General features: G+C 37.2%; 1 protein-coding gene and 1 non-coding gene across 2 annotated transcripts; one reads left to right on the top strand and one right to left on the bottom strand.

Moving 5' to 3' along the window:
* Window positions 1-1,702: 1,702 nt before the first annotated feature.
* LOC139903323 (small nucleolar RNA R71) lies at window positions 1,703-1,809 on the top strand. Its single transcript, XR_011778150.1, has one exon. It is a non-coding gene; the product is annotated as a small nucleolar RNA R71 (small nucleolar RNA).
* Window positions 1,810-12,698: 10,889 nt separating this feature from the next.
* On the bottom strand, window positions 12,699-13,800 carry LOC139900192 (uncharacterized). Its single transcript, XM_071882984.1, has 2 exons — window positions 13,395-13,800; window positions 12,699-13,276 (listed from the first exon to the last, which is right to left on the bottom strand). Exons 1-2 carry the CDS (start codon window positions 13,798-13,800, stop codon window positions 12,699-12,701), a joined length of 984 nt encoding a protein of 327 aa, XP_071739085.1.
* Window positions 13,801-24,477: the final 10,677 nt, after the last annotated feature.

The raw sequence follows: 24,477 nt of genomic DNA, 5'->3' as shown, positions 1-24,477 counted from the left end.
TTCTTCTAACAATTCTGCATGTGAATCTATAGTTTGAATATAATAACATGTATCATCTGCAGATTGCGGTTGTTGCATGGCTCTATCCACAGAAAAGGTAACACTCTCATCCTCTATACTTAGGGTCAGTTTCTTACCAAACACATCTATTATTGCTTTAGCCGTGTTTAAGAATGGTCTTCCTAATATGAGAGGAACTCAAGAATCTTCTTCCATGTCTAGAATAACAAAATCTACTGGAAATACTAAAGTACCAACTTTAACTAGCATGTTCTCCATTATCCCTCTAGGATATTTTACTGATCGATCAGCTAGTTGTATACTTATTTGTGTTGGTTTCAATTCTCCAAGGTCTAGTTTAGCGTATAGTGAATACAACATTAGATTTATACTAGCACCTAAATCTGCCAATGCTTCTATTAAACTAAGACTACCCAGAAAATATGGAATTGTGAAACTTCCTGGATCAGATAATTTTTCTGGTATCTTATTCAACAACACTGCAGAACAATTAGCATTCATAGTAACAGCCGAGAGTTCTTCCATTTTCTTTCTATTTGTGATTAGATCTTTTAAGAATTTAGCATATCTAGGCATTCCTGAAATCACATCAATGAAAGGAAGATTTACATTTATTTGTTTAAACATATCCAAGAATTTAGATTGCTCGACTTCAAGTCTCTCTTTTCTCATTTTACTCGGGTAAGGAAGTGGTGGTTGGTATGGCTTAACATAAGGTTTTGCCTTAACTGTGTTATCTTCATTAACCTTTTCGACTACCGGTTCTTTTTCCTTATCTTGTTCAGATTGTGGTTCTTGTGGAGTAGGAAGAGCGTCATCAGAAATTATAGGTATTTCAGGTGGTTTAAGTGTAATACCACTTCTTGTGGTAATGGCTTTAGCTGTTTCATTCCGGGGGTTAGCATTTGTATCGCTAGGTAGACTTCCCGGTTTTCTTTCACCTATCAACCTTGCTTTGTTGCTCACTTCTTGTTCCAGATTTTGAATAGAAGCTTGTTGATATCTAAATGCTTGAGCATTTTGTTCATTAGTTTGTTTCTGAGATGTGAAAAATTGAGTTTGAGATTCAACTAGCTTCGACATCATATCTTCAAAATTTGGCTTTTTATCATCGGTTTGTGGTGGTTTATTTTGAAAAATAGGTCTTTGCTGATTGTAAGTATTGTTGGATACTTGTTGATTGCTAGGACCTTGTTGGTTGTTGTATGGAACATTTTGGTTATAATTTTGGTTTTGATTGTAAATTGGTCTTGGCGGTTGATAATTATTCTGATAATTATTTCCAGGCCTTTGGTTCATGTATGAAATATTCTCTCTTTGTTCCATTGTTTGTTCAATACTGAGACAATCTTTTGTCAAGTGTGGTCCTTAACACTGCTCACAACTAATTCGTATTGAGTCAATATCTTTAATCATCTTTTCCATTCGTCTCTCGATAGCATCTATTTTTGCGGAAATGGAATCAAAATCATGGCTAGAATCGGCTCTAGCCGCTTTAGATGATCTAATGATATCTTTTTATTGATGCCACTCATGTGAGTAGAAAGCAGTGTTATCAATAATTTTGTAAGCTTCAGTTGCGGTTTTCTTCATAATGGAACCACCAGCTGCTATATCGATGTCTTTCCTTGTAGTGATGTCGCATCCTTGGTAGAATATTTGTACTATTTAATAAGTGTCTAAACCATGTTGCGGACATCCTCTTAACAACTTTCCAAATCTTGTCCATGCTTCATATAGAGTTTCATTTGGCTTCTGTGTGAACGTAACAATTTCTCCTTGAAGTCTTACGGCTTTAGATGCCGGAAAGAATTGTTTAAGAAATTTTTCAACTAAAACATCCCATGTATCAATCGCCCCTTCAGGTAATGATTCTAACCAATCTTTGGCTTCTCCCTTTATAGTTCAGGGAAATAACATGAGATATATCTGTTCATCCTCCACTTCGGATTTTAAATAGAGTACAAATCCTATTAAAAGTACGAAGGTGTTCGTTTGGATCTTCCTTCGGCGCACCACTAAATTGGCATTGATTAGTTACCATGTGTAGGATTTGTCCTTTGATTTCATAATCTGGCGCATTAATGTCTGGTTGAGTAATTGCGTGACCTTCGCCAGTGCGTTTAGCTCGCATTCGGTCTTCCTTACTTAGAGGTTTCAGATTTTCCATGATTGGATTTGTTGAATCTGAATCACTAGAGGATTCTGACTTAATGGTTTGTGGTTCAGGAGGAATAATTAGTGGTTCAAGATCTTGGAATTGTCCTTGAATATCCTCCGGATTCTCAATTGTGAAGTCGGTTTCAAAAAATGGATTATCGGAAATTTGAATTGGAATACTTGTTCGACTAGATGATGATTCTAAAGAAAAATCAACGGCGACAATATTGGCTAAATGTCTTGATCTAGTTACATGTGGTGAACGTATGAAAGTTGGTGAACGTTTTGCTCGGTGCATTCACTGAATATCCTATTAGTTATAAAAGATAATAATTATATAAGCATTCAAATTAATAGACTTTTCTGATTTTGCCCACGCTTCGAATAGCCAATAGATGCAGCAGGTAGCCAGGACCCTTTAAATCGGAAGGCCACAACTCGCCACTAACAAATCCAACTATTACTACGAACCAGAAAATTTTGGTTGTTTATCAATTTAACCGCTTAAAATAATTTTTCGTCGAAATTTTGAAATAAAAATCTATGTCCTAAAAACTAGAGCGTCGAGAAATAAGAAAGAAAAAGAGCGCGTCGAAAAATGTCGAAAAATAAAAATAAGAAAGTAGAGCGTCGAAACTTAAAAGTCTAAAAACTAAATATTAAAACTTGCGTCTAAATGTATTAAAGCTTAAAAGGAATTCTATATCCAAAACGGCAATAACTTAAAAAGGCACTAAAACTTATAAAATACTAAAGCGATAAGCGATGTCGTAAAATTCTAAAGCGCCTAAATCTTAATCTAAAGAAAAAAGTACTTAAGGGATTTTAAGGCAAAACTAAAAATATAGAAATATAAAAGAACTACGGCAAAATACTAAGTTACGAATTAAATATGAACGAAAAATATACAAATTACGAATTATAATTTTTAAAATATACAATTTATAAAAAGAAATAAAAATTGATAAAATTACTTATTTTTATAAAAATATTATTTTTATATTATTATTTTTATAAAAGTATTAATTTATATAATTAATAATAATAATTAAAACTTATAATTAATTAAAACTACTTAAACTAAATTAAAACCCTAATCTTAATTAATTATAATTAATTATAAACCCTAACTGTGTAATTAATGCGTACCATGTCAGGCGTGTCAGACGGCTCCACGAGTGCGGATTCTGCTGCCGAAAATCTCCGCGAGTGCGGATGATGCAGATTCAGATGATGGCAGGTTCAAATTCGTGTAGGTTCAGTTTTTTTTTTTTTTTACTTTTTTGTTTTGTTTTTAATTTTCTGTTTTTATTTTATAGAAACTATTTTATAATATAACTAAAACTTATATTTTGAATAAAAATTACTTATTAGTATTTTATAACTAAAAATATTTTTTTTTAAAGACTTAAAGATATATATATTTATTTATATTTTTATATTTATGATATTTAAAAACTTATGTAAATATATTTTTAAAAATAACTTAAAAACTAATTATTTTTTTTAATAGCGTCTCGCTTCGGCGTTAAGTGTTGTTCCCCGGCAGCGGCGCCAAAAATACTTGATGTGTGTAGAGGTGTATACGAAATAGCTTATATTTTACTACGAAATACTATTAAATACTATACAATTTTACACAAGTTATTTATTTATTTATAGAGTGGAAATACCTGAACCTTGCTACAACACTTATAGGCAGTGTACCTAATCGTACAGTAGTGTAATTTTTAGTAAGTCTGGTTCGTCCACAGGGAACTAGCCAAGTTTAACGCTATATTTTTAAAACTATATTTATATAAATAAATATAAATATAAGTAGTATTATTATTATAAAAGGGGTTTTTACCGTTTAATGACCGGTTTGTCGATTTAAAAACTTAAGTCGCAGTTAAAACCTAATGTAAAATATTAAATATATAAAATACTTAATTTAAAGCTTAAAGTAAATGACAATAATTAAAGTGCGATAAATAAAAGTGCAATAAATAAAATGACAATAAATAAAATTGCGATAATTAAAAAGTACGATAATTAAAATGACAATAAATTAAAGTGCGATAATTAAAAGTGCAATTAAATATGAAATAAAACCCATTAATAGCCCATAGTCTAATTTCCATAAATGTCGTTCTTTTATCCAAACCCCAATTATGGTCCAAAGCCCAATTACCCAAATTTTATATTTAGCCCAACATCACGATTACTTCGGCATTAAATAAGCATAATAATAACTTAGCTACAAGACATTAATTTAAAAAGGTTGAACATACCTTACAATGATTAATAATAGCGTAGCGTTACACGGACAGAATTTCGACTTACAAACTTAAAACATTCGCTAACATACCCTTATTATTAAAATTAAATTAAAATTAAAATTATAAATTATAAATATAAATATATATATTGAGAGATAGAGAGTGAATTAGAAAAAGATGTCTTTTCTTCGTGCAGAATTCGTTGCCTTTTATAGGACCACATTTTACTGTGCAGCTCCGCGAGTGCGGAGTTTTTACCCTTTACAGCTCCGCGAGTGCGGAGCTTCGGATTCCAGCTCACCAAATTTTGGATCCTAGCTTTGTCGACATATTTATTATATATATATATATATATATATATATATATATATATATATATATATATATATATATATATATATATATATATATATATATATATATATATATATATATATATATATATATATATATATAAAATATATATATAAATAATTTATATAATTATTTATATATTATATTTTATTCTTGTGCATAGTTGACTTATAATTTTAGGTCCGTTGCGTCGCGCATTTATGCCCGGTTTATGTCCCAGTTTCGGATTTTCGAACGTCCTTTCGTACGCGTAGATATCTTGTACTTTGCGTTTCACGGCTTGTACTCTTGTAATTTTTGACGTTTCTCATCAATAATTTGAACCTCTTTGATTGTACTTTATACTTTTTAGCTTTTTGATCATTTGTGTCTTCAATTCGTTGAATCTGCCTTTTGTCTTCACCTTTTATTATTTAAACGAATATCACTTGTAAATAGGACAATTGCAACTAAAAGCTTGTCTTTCTTGAGGGATAATGCTATGAAATATATGTTCGTTTTTAGCATTATCACATGCTTTATTTAAGTCTTTGGTATGAAAACTCAAGCTTATTTGGTTACAGAATCTCAAGTTTTCATGACTACCGAATCTGCTTGATTTGTGCTTAAAATTGACTAAGTGTTGTTCTGATACTTTGTGTTATATAAATGACTTTGCATGATGACTTTATACTGTGATGAATATCATATGAATGTCATGTTTGTCAATTACTTGGTCATATTTGGAATAAATGATGTTTTTAACTTAGAAAAACCATAAAAATTATAAAATTTGAAAAATACAAAGGATGTCAAAGGCAAATAAGAATAGAGATATGTGCTTTATGTTGAATATCTTGTGGTCTTCTATTTCTTATTCATACAACTAAATGGCGAACAATTACTTCATCAACTCTGAAACCAACATTCCTTGTAATTACTGAACTGCAATACTAGAGAGGCATACACTATGGCCTGCTCTAAGCTCAACTGTCAGTGTACCTGTGACAGATCTAGAACTACTCAATAGAACCATTAGGTTTGTGGAGGCAACATAACCTATTGCTACAAATCGAGAGGGTACACAAGCTCGATTTGAGTTTGAGCTAAGAGGAGTTCAAGGGAGGAGGAGTATCACTAAGGCTGATTTTAGGAGGATCTTTAGGCTTCCTCTTGTATAGAATGCTCCTGCTTTCCCTGCTACTATGCAGATGATGTCATCAATCTTTGATCTTGGTTATGTTGGAACAAACAATGTTCCACCGGCTAAGTTTCAGAAGAAATATCTGCACTCAAGGTGTTATGTGATCTTCTCAATCGTCAACAGATGCTTGCTGATGACCAGGAGTGGATCCGACAGCATAACTATGCCAATGCTGAGATTGTTCTACTCTTTCACAAAAGTAGAAACTCCTGATTATGCATAACTACTATGGGATTTGGTTCAGGCACAAGTTGATAAGCCAAGGGGTTCATACATCCCTTGTGAAAGGTTTTTCTGTATCTTTATCCATGATGCTATCACTGCTTGCAAAAATGCAAATATATTTGTTCCAGGTACACATGGATTACAGATGAAAATATTTGGGGAGCTAAAGATGAATACCCCAATGGTATCTGACAATCAATTCACTGCGCCGATTCCAAATTGGCTTGTGGGGCTAGCTGCACCCCAAGACATTCGAATGCGTTCTTATTTTGAGGCTGTAGGAATACCTCTTCCGAACCCGGCACAACAAGAACAAGTTGAACCCGCCGCGGTTCCAGCCCCCGAGGTTGTAGAGGAACCTATAGTACAACCACCTGGGCCAGCTAATCCTCCACTTATGGTGAACCTCAAATGTTCTAGGGCAACACACCAAGCTCAACCCGTGAGAATCAGGGAGCCTAGTTCACCTAAGATTGAACAAACTCTTTAAACAACACCCGAAGTGAGCAGTGACACTGATTCTTCAGCAACTGAGTCATCTCCTGAACATTCTCCTAAGAGAACTCGATTTATACCTGATGAGATGATTCAGACTCTGCCAACCCAATGAGTAACTAGATCTAGGACTTCGACACCCATCATCTGCCAAACAGTTACTCCAACCGTTGGTGATACGGATCAAGACCTCGAGCCAATTAGGTCACCCTTACCCATCTCTGCATCACATCCAATAATAACTGTAAGCCCTACGCTAAATGAAGCGCAAGCTTCGGTAAGCAAGAGAGCTAAATGCAAGGATGGTTAAAAGACCACTAAGCCCATCCAATCTAAACAGGACTTAATAATAAATCTTACACAGAAAGATGCTTCGGCATCTAAGGAAGTAAAGTCTTCCTCTGCAGTAAAGTCTACGTTGACTCTATCGATTGAGGAAACTCAATCATTGAAGTCCAGAACGGCCGAAGTGGAGCCTAAAAGTCTTGAAAAGGCACCCTGCGTATCGGCTGGAAATCCTCTTGTACCTCAACGTACAACAGGGTCTCGAGGTCCGGCTTATCTTGATGAGGGAGATCTGCCGCGTCTCATGGAAACGAGTCAACATGACAATCCTTCGGGATATTTATCAGACTTCCAGCAGACTGATTAAAATCTCTGTGAGATTAAAATCGACGTGTAGTTCTACTATTTTGTCAGAGTCCCATGAGACTAAAGTCATGGAGGCGGATGCTTCGAAAGAAACTTCGCCAACGACAACTCCGGTTGTTGCCCAACCTCCATCAAAAGGGGATATCACGAATCTGACTAGTAGTATGTACAGCCCTACATATAAGTATAATACGGTACATATATCCTTACCTGCCCTCACGGCAAATCAAACACTTCCACCGACATCGCCTTCAACAGTTGCTGCCGTTGTTTCACCAACTGGGTCACCTTCTTGGATTTCGAATAGATATGGATTAAGATATCTCTCTGACAATGAGGTGGAAAAACTATATCTTTCTGAGTTTGCTAACCGAACTGATCTTGATGAAGTTCGCGAGACTATGATGATTTATCTTGAGCAAGCAAGGATAGTATATCCTTTTTCTCCATGCAAGTCACCTGGACCAATTCACATGCCTGATCATGATGATTTCGATCCCGACAATCTTCATGAGGGGAGAATAGACAATGTGGTTATCGGTCCAGTGGTTTTCAAAGATCAACGTATGAAGCTGGTACATCTAGTCAACATAAGGATCAAGATGTTGTTGATATATCTGATTTTGAAAGCGATGAAATTGAAGAAATTCGGTGTGAAAGTTTTCTAGATGAATCAGAAGGTCAGAGAGAGGGTGACTCAGGGATGCTTATGATTATGGATTCAGCTGATCAAGTAGAGAATAAGTCAGCTCAAGAGGAGAATCAAAACTTCGATAATATTGAGGATATTTTGAAGGGGTCGTCGAGTGTCGCCAATGAATTCAATAATCATCAATTTGTTAACTTGTCATCTCCAACTGATGAATTTGGGATACACTTTGAGAAGGAGATTTTCTCTAATGGTAAGGAAGATACTACGACTCCTCCTGATCTGAATGTTCCATTTCAAATTGCAGAGATTGTTCTTGAGCGTGATGCTGATTTCCAATTAAGTGAGGAAGAAGAGAAGATGATTCTTCGTTCGCCATTCATTGAACAACAAGCGTATAGAAACTATGGTGATTCTGATCTTATCCTTTCTGAATCAATGAGTGTTCTGGGTGCATGGAAATATCATAAGAAACCAGAATATCTCAAAGCTTATCTAAGTGTTCGTGATAAATATAGATTAAAGAATGAAGAGAAACTTCAAGTTCAGTAAAATTCAGAGATCAAAAGCATAAATAAGATTTTGATGATTAACAAGGATGGAGTGAAGATGCCATTGTTTCAGGTAACAAGAATGGATGATGAAGATTATCAATTCTCTGAAGCAGATTTTGATAGATTGAAGATGGACGACATTATTTTCATTTACAACTACTTGATTAACTTGAATGAATCTGCAACAATTTATCATGCTACTGCAATGAAGGTACAGATTTATTCTTGACTTGATGAGATGGATGTCCGTTCACGATTTTCAGATGGGGTTAGAATCTGGACACAAAAAGCTCTGAATCAAACCGCCAAATCAAGTAATCGAAGAGCTAAGATATATGTCCTTACTTGAAGTAAGTGACAGTCCTTATGGGTTTGTGTTTGTCAATTCTCACTATACAAAGATCTTCATCAGAGTCTCAGATTTCAGAAGATACTCAGACAGAACGTTGATGTATGCTTTCAAATATTTGAGATGGAGACTGATCAATAACTGCTATTCAACTGAAGATAATGAGATTGTCAAATACATTCTCACAAGATTGAAAAGTTGTCTAAAGACAAGAATGAATATACGAAGATATGAGAATCTCAAGGGATTCAAATCCAAAGTTCACTTCAGAGGAACAAAGTTCCTTTAGATGTTTTAATAGGATTATATTGTAAAAGTTCACATTTAACACTAAGGGGGAGATTGTTAGGACCCCGAAGTTGTATAGTATTAATGTGAAATAAGCTTAATTGATGGTTCCTTAGAAGATGGCTATATAAGGAACCTAAGTAGTCCTAATTAGATAGCCATTGCATTGTAACTGAGTTCTAGAAGCTGTGGAATGTAAATATTGTTAATTCTCTCTAATACCGAATCTCCTTCACACTTACCGAATCTCATTCTAACTTGTATTTTCTTCTAATCTCAACATGATCTGACCTATCATTTGGTAACAGAGCCATACATTCAATGAACCGAATGGTGATCCTATAAATATTCGTGAATGTTTTCCCTCCACCTTCAAACCTTCAACACCAAACCTTCATACCTTCATCATCTTCATCACGAAGATATGAAGATCTTCAAATTTTTTCGAAAAAATTTTCGATACCAAATCTCATCATCACACATACACAATTAAATGAGATTCATTAAATACCGAATCTCATTTACCGAATCTTATAACTATCCAAAACACTTTACACCGACACTTATTCTAATTCATTATCATTTAAGATTCATATCACAAAATCAATACACAAATTATCTCAGAAATTCAAATTCATGATTCATCTACTGCTACAGTACCAGTTATATGTTCATGAAGCTACAAATTTGACTTTTCTCAATTGATGTTTCGTTCTACAAATTGATGTTAGAAAAATGATCTCGATCAGATTCCTAACCTTCGTGATCAACTCTCACAGATTAACATCAACTTCTTCAAGGTGAATTGATTCGAGGTCATCGTTAGAGTTCTTCATTAAGTGTTTTGCTCTCTGGCATCTTTCGATTCTTCACAGTATAAATTGAAGATCAATTCATGTTTCTGATTACTTACTCCAGCTTTGTGATGCTTTAAATCATCTAGAACAACATCTCATCTTTCACAGATTCGAAGTTAAATGCTATGGAATTTTGGTCAAACTTTTGATTCGAACGAATAAGTGAGTTTCTGGATCCAATGATGCATGTCGAGGCTTCCTGGGATGATTCTAAGTGTATTTCATCAAGGATTCATAACCTGAAACTCATTTAATTCTATTTTAGATTTTTGGTGTTCTTCACATGAACGTCAACTGTTCATCATTGATTCTGTGATTTGAAGCTGTTATGGATTAAATTACTTCACAAAATTGTTTAGTTGATGCTTTTGCAACTCGTTGCAATCAATGTCAAGCACTAATTTGCTGCATAGATTTTTTTTGATTTTCGTAAGATCATGCTGTGATGGTGACGGTTCTCATGTAACAAGATGAGCAAATTCGGTTGATTCTATTGAATCTGATTCAGTATTTCAATTCCTTCTTATTCGGTATTAGCTGCGATTATGATTCGGTATTTGGACTTGAATCTGATTCGGTAATTGGTGGTTATTGATTTGATATGTTTCACTGATGATTCGGTATACATTCGGTATTTCTTGTTGATGATGATGATTCGGTATGCTACACAGTATATTGGATTCATCGATTTGTTACGATGCTTGTTACCGAATCTAATTGGACTCTTTATTGGACCAATGAATTCTCACATGGTTCTTATCGAATCTCTGGCCCAACAACGTTTTATTCACAAATCAAGCTTATATTGGGCCTACCGAATCTGAATGAGCCCAACAGGCTAAACTCAGTCCAATTACAGAATCTGCATGAAACTTTATGATATTTTCAGTTTCAGTCCCTTTCATGTTTCAGTTTTTTTGTAAAGGCAGTCCTCTTACCGAATCTTAGTCAAAATTTGACAGTTTTGGCCCCTGACTTTTAACAGAATTTTCAGGCCAAGTCCTTTACCGAATCTAGCCTTCCAAAGCGTATTTTTTCACTATTTTCGAGGCTCGAATTCACATGGATTTTCTCATACGCGTTCTATACGATATTTTGGAGATTTGCCAAGCACGTCAACCATTTTATACAATGACGCTCTTATTTCATACGATATTCATGCGAGCATCATTGTGGGGGAGATATGTATATGGTTGATGTGCGTGTGACTTTAATACACGTATGGTATTGGACTCGGACTTCAAAGAGACAAAGTCAAAACGTTACTTATTTGACGAGTGAGCAAAGGAAAACAAAAAGAACTTCCACATCCTTGGGGGAGTATTGGAGACGTAAGGAACTTCGAAGGAGCAACGATCAAAGCCAACTATATTGATACCAGCAATATATGAATAATTGAGGCTATCAAAGATGTGATGAGTACACAATTGATTGGCTGTATGCCCCATACATTGCAGGGGGAGTTTCTTAAGTTTTTCGAGCTTACTAATCAAGTCAAGTGTTGGGGGGAGCTATGTGATTTCGAAGAAGATCTTTCTCCATTGGGGTTTAGACAAAAGCCCGAACTTTAGCAATTTTCCGATAATCGTGCTAAGTTAGAAGATGCTTGTTTCAAGATCGTTCTTAGTTCACGTAGGAAAGCCCAAGTACTTTGAAAGGGGAGATTCTAAGATTTCGAGGTATTCTTCATCAACATGAAGTGATGCAATGACGAATGTCTACCTTGTGCATTCCGTTGTGCAAACTCAAAGACCGTTGAAAGAACAATGATATCAAGATTTGAAGATTCAAGATCTTCATCAACGGTCGTACATCATTCGGGGGGAGTTAGTTAGCAATAGTTGATTCTTTCCTTGTAATGTTGTATGTTTACTAGGGAGTTAGTTTTTGGAAACCCGTCTCACTCCTGGGGGGAGATTGTTAGAACCCCGAGAAAGGAGTAATAAAAAAATAACAAATAAATCAAGTATACTGAATCTCCTTCATATATCCTTATCATCATCGATCAACAACAAATTTGTGGAGATTTCGTTCGAGTTCATCTCTTAACCGAACTCAAACTCGTTTTGATAGATTAGCTTTCTTGTAGTACGAGGAAGATGATGAATTCTTGCGTTGATTGCTTGATTTACCTTTGAACTTGTATTTGTTCAAGGCTTTTGTGAACATGGCTGCCATCTTGACTAATTCAAGGTGAGAATCATCAACTTCAGATAGATTCAACTCTTCAGAATCAGTTGAATCTTCAACAAGCACTTTCTTAGACAAGCTTTTGGAAGTCATAAATGATTTGCTCTTCTTTTTGGCAATGAGAGCAAGAGGATCACTTGTAGATGACTCTTTCCTTCCTTCTTGAAGTTTAGACACTTCAGGTTGGTAATGCATAAGAACTCCAACAAGCTCATGAATAGTCAACCTGTCAATTTCTTTGGTTGATCGAACAATGGTTCCATAAGGAAGCCAATCAACATTGAGCTTTTTGAGAAATTTCATGTTGACTTCAGCATTTACTTTTATGATCTTGCACCTTTTCAACTCATTTCAGTATTCACATCTTCATTTTGTGAATTTTCAGAACTAGACGATGTATCACCACCATTAGATGTTCCATCAAACTTAACCTGTTGGACCATACTAGCACTCATTTTGGTCTAATCATCGGCAGGGTTCATAGTTTTCTCACGCTCCTGCCTACGCAGCATCATGATGCATATTGCACACATAAAATCATCCTTGTGGGCCTTTACTCCATGATGTTTTTTAGACTTGTGTTTTAGATGCCCACTCTTCGTGGACGATTTCCCAAGACTATATAAGTTTCCATCTGGCTGTTGGTCGCTATACAACCCTACAGCAGTCCAATACTTCATGAAATTCTTCTTCACACGTTTCAAGAGCTCAAGAATGTAATCACCTTTTTTGTTGTACTTGTAGCAATTCTCCCAGATATATTGCACATCTTTGTACACATCCTCTGAATTCTTATACTTAATACCACTTTCAAGGTTGCTACATATGGTCCCGAAATCCATTGGTGTTTTAATCAAATCAAAGTAGTCAAGTATTCCAAGAACAACAGGGTCCACTGGAAAATTAAAAGGCTCTGATGCATCCATTTTCATAATCTTCTTAATAACCTCAAGGGAAGCAATAAGTTCTTGCATGTTGTAGACAGATTCTCGAGAAACTGACTCGGGCTCTTTTTGATTAATTCTCTCTGTATGAGGCACTGCAGGGTTGCTACTACAAGGACTCAAACTTGAGCTAAAACTCTTTAATGATTTTATTAAAATGTTCCCAGTCTTTTTGGGTTGGGTCGTTGAAACATCTACGCTGGTTTCAGGCACCGAGATCGCCTTTTTCTTCTACTTTCTCACTAACTTCTTGTTTGTTAATTAAACCAATATCCTGCTGGCTACTTTTATTTGTATCACTCTGCAAATGCACATCTGTGGCATTGACCTGAGGTTCTAAAGGTTTTAAAGGTTTGATCTTCAGTTTGACCCGATTGTAAACCAATCTCCCTACTGGCTTATCAACTACAGGTACACTAACAGCTGGTGGTTTTTCAGGTTGTTCAGTTACTGATGGCGGCGTTTCAACTTCCATTTTTGAGTTTGTCTCATCTTTCTCAACATTATCTGGACCAGATACATCTTCGCTACTTATATTATCAGTGTTTGGTTCGGCGACTGTTGTTCCTAGTTTAGGGATTTTTTTAGATTTTCCCTTATTTCCACGCTTTCGCTTCATGATGATACTACTAACCCGAATGAGAAGTTAATGAACGTTGTCTACTAGAGATGAAGTGAGTGTCACTGATTATGAACCTTATATACGTTTTGAATTCGGATGCTGAAAACGATTATTTCGAATTAATTATTAATTGATATAGTTAATTACGAGCAATTACAAGCAACCCGGTCCAGCATTCTACGACTAAACAAATTGATATTCGTTATCATTTCATTAAGGACCATGTATAAAAAGGGGATGTAAAGTTATACTTTGTGCCTACCAAAGTGCAATGCTGACATGTTCACTAAGCCCTTAGATGAACTTAGGCTAAAGTTCTTGATCAAAGAAATTGGCATGGTAGAGTATAGTGCTTGACATTCCTTAGATCTGTTGGGACTTATACTTAGGATCTTGTGTTTAGGGGGAGTAGATACATTCTAGGGGAGCAACTACTTCTTATGCTTTAGATAACATCTTTCAAGGGGGAGCCTTACTTTTAGAATTTTGTTAATTTCCTGGGATTAAATTTCAATGGTTACGAAAGGGGGAGGTAAATCATTGATATTATATTTCAAGGGGGAGTTAACTCATTTTCTTGAGAATATATCAAAATGGTAATTTACTTTCTTGTATATCACATTTTGAGGGGGAGAAATAGGGAGAAAATGAAAAGAAAACTGTTTTTCAATAGTGAATTTTATAAATTCCTTGTTTTATCTGAAATAATTCACTAAGACTTGTATACATCTCAGTATGCAACCTGTTTTAACAATTGGTATCACTGAAGATTTGTACTTTGAATATAATTCAAAATTTTCTAAGTACAAATCTTGTTTTGATAAAATTCATAAAAATTGGAAAAGATAAAATCCAAAAAGGTTTGAATTTTAATGAATAAATGCTAATTTTAGCATTATACCGAATCTGACAACCAACAGTACAGATTCGGTAAGTTCAAAATCTTCAACAATTGTCTCAGAAATGTTTTTCATCAAAAATTTGATAATCTTGAATGATTTTTGATAAAGATTTGTCAAAGTTTGAAGGGCATTGTGTCTAAAAATGAAAATGGACTGCATTCGGTACTTAAGGCCCATTCAGTAAAGCCCATGTCTTCAAAACATTTGGTATCTATAAATAGCAGGGTCAAAGTCAAACTTTCTTTTACTTTTACCTAATTGCATACCGAATCTAATCTAAACTACCGAGTCTGCCTAATCTACCGAATCCGTCTCTCTGTATCTTCAAATCTTTGGTATATTCTTGTTTTAATTGAATTTAAGTATCACATGTTGTAGATCTGAGATAATCGAACATTTATAAACCAGAAAATCAAGCAAATAACATGATTGTGACACTTAATTTTGAAAAATGTTGCTTATACCGAATCTGAGTCGTATTTCTTAATTCTTTGATTAAACTCATCTGATTTGGTTGATTATCATGAAATCTTTTCAAAGCCATGTTAAATTAGTTGATCTATCAATTAACCGAGTTTGATTACATGTTTAATTGAGTATTTGATAGATTCTGTACATACCGAGTGTGTTCTTGCTTCAGTACCGAGTCTGTTCAAGTAATTAACATGTTTTCCTGATTTGTTTGAGTTGTTAATTGATTGTGACTATGTTTTTACATGATATAAGACTGAATATGCATGTTTGGGTGATAATATGTGATTTTTGAAGATACTGAATCTGTTCTTGGCATTATACCGAGTCTGCTATTTGGTACTTTAAAAATTTGAGATTTTCAACTTGATAAATCTTGCATGCTTCATTTAAGTCTTTGGTATGAAAACTCAAGCTTATTTGGTTACAGAATCTCAAGTTTTCATGACTACCGAATCTGCTTAATTTGTGCATAAAATTGACTAAGTGTTGTTCTGATTCTTTATGTTATATAATTGACTTTGCATGATGGCTTTATAATGTGATGAATATCATATGAATGTCATGTTTGTAAATTACTTGTTCATATTTGGAATAAATGATGTTTCTAACTTAGAAAAACCATACAAATTATAAAATTTGAAAAATACAAAGGATGTCAAAGGCAAATAAGAATAGAGATATGTACTTTATGTTGAATATCTTGTGGTTTTCTATTTCTTATTCATACAGCTAAATGGCGAACAATCACTTCATCAACTCTGAAACCAACATTTCTTGCAATTACTGGACTGCAATACTAGAGAGGTATACACTATGGCTTGCTCTAAGCTCAACTATCAGTGTACCTGTGATAGATCTGGAACTACTCAATAGAACCATTAGATTTGTGGAGGCTACACAACCTACTGCTGCAAATCTAGAGGGTACACAAGCTCGATTTGAGTTTAAGCTAAGAGGAGTTCAAGGGAGGAGGAGTATCACTAAGGCTGATTTTAGGAGGATCTTTAGGCTTCCTCTTGTACAGAATGCTCATGCTTTCCCTGCTACTCGGCAGATGATGTCACCAATCTTTGATCTTGTATGTTAGAGCAAACAATGTTCCACCAGCTAAGTTTCAGAAGAAATACCTGCACTCAAGGTGGTGTGTGATCTTCTCAATCATCAACAAATGCTTGCTGATGACCAGGAGTGGATCCGACAGCCTAACTGTGCCAATGCTGAGATTGTTCTACTCTTTCACAAGAGTAGAGACTCTGAATTATGCAGAACTACTATAGGATTTGGTTCAGGCACAAGTTGATAAGCCAAGGGGTTCATACATCCCTTGTGAAAGGTTTTTCTGTATCTTTATCCATGATGCTATCACTGCTTGCAGAAATGCAAATATATTTGTTCCAGGTAAACATGAATTACAGATGAAAAGATTTGGGGAGTTAAAGATGAATACCCCAATGGTATCCGACAATCAATTCACTGCGCCGATTCCAAATTGGCTTGTGGGGCTAGCTACACCCCAAGACGTTCGAATGCGTTCTTATTTTGAGGCTGTAGGAATACCTCTTTCGAACCCGGCACAACAAGAATAAGTTGAACCCGCCGCGGTTCCAGCCCCAGAGGTTGTAGAGGAACCTGTAGTACAACCACCCGGGCCAGCTAATCCTCCACTTAGGGTGAACCTTAAATGTTCTAGGGCGGCACACCAAGCTCAACCCGTGAGGATCAGGGAGCCTAGTTCACCTAATATTGAACCAACTCTTTCAACAACACCCGAAGTGAGCAGTGACACTGATTCTTTAGCAACTGAGTCATCTCCTGAACATTCTCCTAAGAGAACTCAATTTATACCTAATGAGATGATTCAGACTCCGCCAACCCAACGAGTAACTAGATCTAGGACTTCGAAACCCATCGTCTGCCAAACAGTTACTCCAACCGTTCGTGATACGGATCAAGACCTAGAGCCAATTAGGTCACCTTCACCCATCTCCGTATCACATCCAAAAATAACAGTAAGCCCTACGCTAAATGAAGCGCAAGCTTCTGTAGGCAAGAGAGCTAAACGCAAGGATGGTAAAAAGACCATTAAGCCCATCCAATCTAAACAGGACTTAATAATAAATCTTACACAGAAATATGCTTCAGCATCTAAGGAAGTAAAGTCTTCCTCTGCAGTAAAGTCTGCGTTGACTCAATCGATTGAGGAAACTCAATCATTGAAGTCCAGAATGGCCGAAGGGGAGCCGAAAAGTCTTGAAAAGGGTCTCGAGGTCCGACTTATCTTGATGAGGGAGATCTGCCGCGTCCCATGGAAACGAGTCAACATGACAATCCTTCGGGATATTTATCAGACTTCCAGCAGACTGATCCCTTGGTTCATGAAAGTGATCTATTGGTTCAAACCAATTCTCTTCTAGATTCTGAATCTCTGGGTCTGGAGGAATAGTCGTTAACTGAAAGAGATGTACCACTTCATGGTATATCAATGATTTCAGGAGTCGGAGATAGCAATATCTCTGTGAGATTAAAATAGACGGGTAGTTCTACTACTTTTTCGGAGTCCCATGAGACTAGAGTCATGGAGGTGGATGCTTCGAAAGAAACTTCACCGATGACAACTCCGGTTGTTGCCCAACCTCCATCAGAAGGGGATATCACGAATCTGACTAGTAGTATGTACAACCCTACATATAAGTATAATACCGTACATATATCCTTACCTGCCCTCACGGCAAATCAAACACTTCTACTGACATCGCCTCCAACAGATGCTACTGTTGCTGTTCCTATTGTCACTTTACCACCATCACCCTCGCATTCACCAAATTTCTATGATGCTTTAGAGCAAGAATATTTTAGTCGTATGTTTTCTCGAGTTAATCTTGATGTTCTTCGACACACGTTGCTTCAAGCATTGTTTTGCACTAGAGTACGATATCCACTTACTTCCTGCTCTTCTCCAATAAGTCCTCACTGTGATAATGAGCATGACGATTCTGATCCTCAGAATAGTCATGAGGGGGAGATAGGAGTAGATGGAGATTATCTAACGATGAACATTTCAACTAAGGGTGGTGGTGTGAGGTCTTCATCAGCTTCTCAAGCTCAACAGGTTCAGATGGAATCAGAAATGGTTTCTACTAATGATGAAGTTGAAGATAAGGAGCCTGAGCAAGTTATAATTCCAATTGTGCATGCAGAGGCTGAAAGTGGACCGGTAGATGAGGATTTAAACTTAAGTGATTTCTATCTTGAAGAAACAGATGATGATGGGTTTGTCATTCTAAGAAAATTATCTTCAGTATCTTCAATCCCAGAAAATGTAGAGATTGTAGATGAAGTGTATCCTGATCCAGTAACTGAAAGTGATGATGAAATGGAGTCTTCTGATAACGATGAAGATAATATTTATGTTAATCTAAATGATGATGATATCTTTGATCATATTAAAGATGATAATGTTCCAACTGATGATGCGAAAAATCCTACTGATCATTCATCAAATTCTTCACCTTCATCGAGTTCAAATCCAACAAATGCTAATGAAAGCTCAACTTCTGGTACATCTACATCAAGTGAAACAGTGAATTTCAGATTCAAATATAGCCATGGTATATTCTTTAAGAATCGGGAACAAAGATTGTTATTGGGAGTTGAACACGATTTCATTACTTTACGAAACACATTCATCGAGGAGATTGCTTACAAGATCTTCCGCATTAACGAAACACCAAGGAGTAAAAGATTTACTTATATAGGTTCACGGTTGCTTCCAACAAGTGAAAGAAACTGGTATGAGTTTATGTGGAGGAAACACATCAACAAAGATGAAGATGACTTGTGGCTTCAAAGAAAATATCGTATTACAGAAGTGTTGAATATTACTTGAGTCGGAGTAGAGATAAGCGAAAAGAAAGGCAGTGTATAAACACATATTCCGAGTCGCCCTTCGAGTTGAGATTGGAGCATATGCATCACCAATGATAAGATCAATTGGATGACTTTTAGTCCATTGATTGTTATGTGGAAGAGGTTGTACATCAGTGGTATCCATTGAAACATCAACCGTTGTTGACATTGAACCTTGATCCGTTTGATCTGATGTAACATCATCTAATGGATTCAATTGAGTATCTGGAGAAACAACTGGAGTTGTATCAACTGATAAATCTTGAATTGGTTCAAGATTATCTGTATCTGGAGGAGGAAGGGAGGATGAAGAAGCAACGGGTGAATCAGTTGGTTTTGTATCTTCATCAAAAAGACATGATTGAGTCTCCACAGTAGTTGAATGTGATGGTGTAACTGGTACGATTTGAACATTTATATGCCGTTGAGGAGCATAAAGACTATCAAACAAAACATCCAGTTCCTCTGTTGTTACCGTAGGAACACCCTTCTTCAAGAAAATTGAGTTTTGCGCGGAAGAAGTAATAGTCAGGTTAGGATCGGGTTTTGAACTGAGTTGTTCAAAAGCCATTCCCGATAATTCATCGAACCGTACATTAATGCTTTCCTTGATCGTCTTTGTCCGTTTGTGATAAACACGATAGGCAACTTTATTCGAAGAATAACCAAGAAATATGTCCTGATCTCCATGAGGATTAAACTTTCTGAGGCTGTCAAAATCATTAAGCACATAGCATATACAACCAAAAATACGGAAATATTTGACATTCTGGCGTCTACCATATAGTAACTCATAAGGAGTTTTATCAAAACGTTTATTAATGATGCAGCGATTTTGGGTATAACATACAGTAGAAATGGCTTCCCCCCACATTTTCAGAGGTAGTTTAGAGTAAGCAAGCATCATTCGAGCTGCTTCGCACAATGTACGATTACGTCGTTCGACTACTCCATTCTGTTGAGGGGTTCGTGTAGCAGAGAACTGATGTTCAATGCCTTGGTCTTTCAAATAACTAGCAAGCAGGTCATTCTTAAATTCTGTCCCATTATCAGTTCAAATACTCTTAACATGTTTGTTAAAAGAGCGTTGAGTCTTTTTAATGAACTCAATGATAATGGCGGGGGTTTCTAACTTTGTTCGTAAAAGGAAAATCCATGTAAATCAGGTATAATCATCAACAATGACAAGCACATGTTTCCAGCCACCAAGACTAGAAATCCTCATGGGTCCACATAAGTCCATATGCAATAATTGCAAGGACGATGAAGTACTAGGGTGTTGCTTAAGCGGATGATTAGTCTGTTTCAGCTTACTCATTGCACATGATGGACACACATGATACTCATCATATTGAAAGCTTGGAATACCATCAACTAAGTCTTTAGAGACGAGTTGATTAATACCCTTGTAATTTAGGTGAGACATCCGGTGATGCCATAACCATGAATTTTCCTTTATTGAACGAGTGACCAAACACATGGTTCCATGTGATGGTGCATCATTGAGATCAATAGTATAAAGTGAAGCACAACGTTTACCAACAAGGAGATCGTTTCCATCGGTGGATTGCACCGAGCATTGACGACATTCAAACAAAACCTTGAGATCTCTGTCACAAAATTGCCTGACACTAAATAAACTGCACCCCAAACCCTCAACATATGAGACCCTAATGATACCGTAACCCGCATGCGAACTCTATACGTATGCGGGCACTCGCTAGCATGCGTATGCGTGTACTTTGTATGCGGTATGCGGCATGCGGTGATGTATCGAATGACTTTGTTCCCGGCACGGCGGTTACTTGGTCATTAAGTCGATATCTTTTCCATAATTATAATCGAGATTCGGGGGAGTTTGTTATGGACAGGATTATCACAATCTTAGACGGTTCTAGAATTAGGGTTTGCCTATATATACTAACCATAATTATCATTCTAGACACGATCACGTTACGTAACCATTGTCTGGTACACATCTCACGTAACAAGCATCATCTTTCACCTTCTCAAGGTTTACAGGTTAGTTCCTTATTAACTAGCACCTACAACCTTACGTGGGGCCTTCTGATTAACGGTCATTATCGAAGGTGGACTTAATCACTTGGCCATCCCGTCGACATCATCATGTCAGCCAGGGTTATTCACGGTAGCTGGACCGGAGAGCCAAGTTCTGAGATCCTTAAACTTCCCTTAGCTTATTGGACAGGCATATTGACCCTATGGAAAATATATGCATGATCAAGTGGTGCTTTCATTGAGAGTTGAATTAATTCAACACATGTTTAATTGTTTTTTCTTTTAAATAGTTTTGAATTATAAGGCTCATTATTCACAAAATTTCTGAATTTTTGTCTCTTTTACAGTATCATGACTTCCGGGGACTCATCGGAATGTACTCAAACAGACGATCAAAACACGTCATCTGGTAATCAGCAGACATAAGCTATGACTACGGGGGTGGAATATACGCCTTACCCTCCACCAGTGTCCGGTGAGCCTTTCCAAAGGTACAAGCCGATATATCCGGATGGAATTACACCGCTAAGGGCAAACTCACCAGTCACAACCACGCGGATGGATTTTTCCTCGGTGGATCCAAGGGTCATCTTGGTAGGCACTAGCGATGAAACAGTAGGTCTGCATGTGGTATGCTGCGGCCAGGTACCTATTTACAGTACCACGGTTTCAATCCCTCTGCAGACGCAGAGTGTTCAGCAACATTCGTCTTTTACACCATTGCAACCTTGGCAACCGCCGCGTCCAGTATCGCAGTTTCTGACCCCTGCGGATGCGCAGGCATTACTTAATAGTTGGAGGTTCGGTGTCATTCCAGACGCCAATTCTCATTGGACACCGATAATCGCAGAACAGCAAAGTACTGCACATACGGTTGGACTTATAACGGCATATCCTCACGTCTCGCAGGCATCTGCGCCACAGGTTTTGGCACCTTTTCAGCTACCCGTATCCTCTGCTTCGTCAAGCCTGCCTTCTTTTCCAACGCAGCAGCCTTGGCTATATCCGCAGATGCCGGGGCAACCTTGGCAAAATATTCAGGGGCAGGCAAATCTCGCAAGCCAATTTATGCAGGCGGCACCTCCTAACATGGTCTACTTATTTTCGTATCCTGATTTTGTTCAGGATATGATGAAGTGTTTCTTCGCAGGACTCAAAGGGGATCCTGTTAAACTGCCCTTTGAGCTACCAACCACTTTTGACAAGTTTTCTCCGCATATAACCGCGTATTCGTTTCCATCAGCACCAAAGATACCTCACACATTAGGTACCTACAATGGATTGACTGACCCTGATGATTTCCTACAGTGTTTCGAAGGCGTGATGTACACCCAAGGGTGGGTTGATTCAATTGCATGTCAGATATTTCCCATGACGTTGCAGGGCATTGCGCGTGAATGGTTCAATAAACTTCCAGCAGGTAGCATATTGGGGTTCATGGATTTGCGTACGAAGTTCTTGCTGCAGTATCAAAATCGAAGGAGGCGCAAACGCACTCACATTGAATGTCACCATATTGTGCAGAAACCCAAGGAATCTTTGGGATAATTTCTCACGAGATATACTAATGAGTGCTTGCGCATACCGGACCTAAAGCCAGAACAGCAGATTTCTGGGCTGATACATGGTATAAGTATAGAGCATCATCCAACGCTAGTAAGGTGTCTGCGCCATACAGTGCCAACAACTTATGCTGAAGCGCTTAATGAATGCCATGATTATATGCGGAGTGGCGAAGATAATGATATTCCAACAGCTAGTTCACGCAACGAAAGGAAAGATGATGATGATCGTTCGCGCGATCAAAATCACGGTAACAGCTCTCGCGGAAGATACCCTAGTGGTGGTCCTATAAGAAATGATAAAGGGCGAGCAAGTGGTGGTTTTCAAAACAATAATCAGCGCGGTATTAATAATCAGAATTATGCGCTGCTCAAAAGCTTGTCTAAACCACCAAAAGAAATTTTGGCAACCGAACCAGTATGCGCAACCTTTGAGGTTCCAACTCCGCTGACATAATTTGGCAAGCGGGATAAAACAAAATACTGTGAGTTCCATGAAGATCACGGCCATGACACCAATCGGTGTAAAAATTAAATGGAGCGAGTGCTGAAAGCGCTACGCGCAGGAAAATTAGATCATCTCAAGCCACCAAAAAAAGATAAGGGAAAGTCCGCGGAAGAGAGTTCAAAAGCCAAAACGTTCTCATGGCAAAAAACAGATAGAGCTAAAAGCGCCGATGTAACCATCAATATGGTTAACGCAGAAAAAAGTTGGCCAGCGAAGGAAATACAACGATTACCAGGATTGGGAGCTCATTCCAATTTCATTCCTTCCCGTAATGTTGATCGACGCAGTTAACGAGCCCATTATCATCAAGTGTCGCATTCCTAATTGCGGAATACAGATCAAACACATGCATGTTGGCACCGGGAGTGGCGTCGACATTATGTATGAGCATTGCTGAAGTGTCGTTTCCTTCCTGCTGAAGTTAAAGCGTAGTTACGCCAGCCCGATATTACGCTATCAGGGTTCTCTGGAGAAAGCTCATGGCCGCTAAGCCAGATAGAGCTAATAATAGAGCTTGCGGACGATAAGAATCCGCAGTTCATCAGACACAAGTTAGTTGACTTTTATGTAGTTCGTTCGACTTCGCGTTACAATGCGCTACTAGGGAGAAATTTCATACGACGTTTTAATATTATACCATCGGTAGTGCATGGCTTGATTAAGTTTCCTACAATGGGAGGAATTGCCATGATTTCATCACATCAAACAACCAAGTTATGTGGTTCAGTTGTGCCTGTAAACATTCTCAGCATGGGAGAACAACTTGCAAGCAGTACGGTCATAGCTAACCGTTTGCACCCGGATAAGCGTATCAAAATCGGCGCAGGCTTGTCAGTCGAAACTAAGGCTAAGTTGCATGGAATATTATCCGCAAATGCAGATGTTTTCACATGGCAAGAATCAGATATGACTGGGGTTCCGCGTGATATTGAGGAACATAAGTTGGATGTTAATCCATCACTCACATCCGTTAGACAAAAGAAGTGGCATATGGCTCTTGAGCGCAGTAATTGGTTATGCGCATAAATAGATAACCTTGTCAAAGCAAACATTCTGCAGGAAGTGCGGTATCAGACATGGGTTGCTAATCCTATGTTGGTGAAAAAGGCTGACGATAATTGGCGGATGTGTGTCGATTTTAAAGACATCAATAAAGCGTACCCCAAGGATAACTACCCTCTCTCGGAGATAGAATGGAAGGTAGAATCATTATCAGGTTTTCGGTACAAGTGTTTTCTAGATGCGTACAAGGGTTATCACCAAATCTTAATGGCTGCGGAAGATGAGGACAAAACTGCTTTTC

Source organism: Rutidosis leptorrhynchoides, chromosome 3 (assembly GCF_046630445.1).
Source record: "Rutidosis leptorrhynchoides isolate AG116_Rl617_1_P2 chromosome 3, CSIRO_AGI_Rlap_v1, whole genome shotgun sequence".
Classification (NCBI taxonomy): domain Eukaryota; kingdom Viridiplantae; phylum Streptophyta; class Magnoliopsida; order Asterales; family Asteraceae; genus Rutidosis; species Rutidosis leptorrhynchoides.
The sequence above is the reverse complement of the archived record's forward strand: the minus strand, read 5'-3'. Positions and strand labels throughout refer to the sequence as shown.

Bases quoted from the DNA above. Each gene is read 5' to 3' on its own strand.
- LOC139900192 (XM_071882984.1), bottom strand. From the start codon at position 13,800: ATGAAGCGAAAGCGTGGAAATAAGGGAAAATCTAAAAAAATCCCTAAA. The intron at 13,277-13,394 runs GTGCCTGAAACC...GCAACCCTGCAG, and splicing joins AGAAGAAAAAGGCGATCTCG to TGCCTCATACAGAGAGAATT.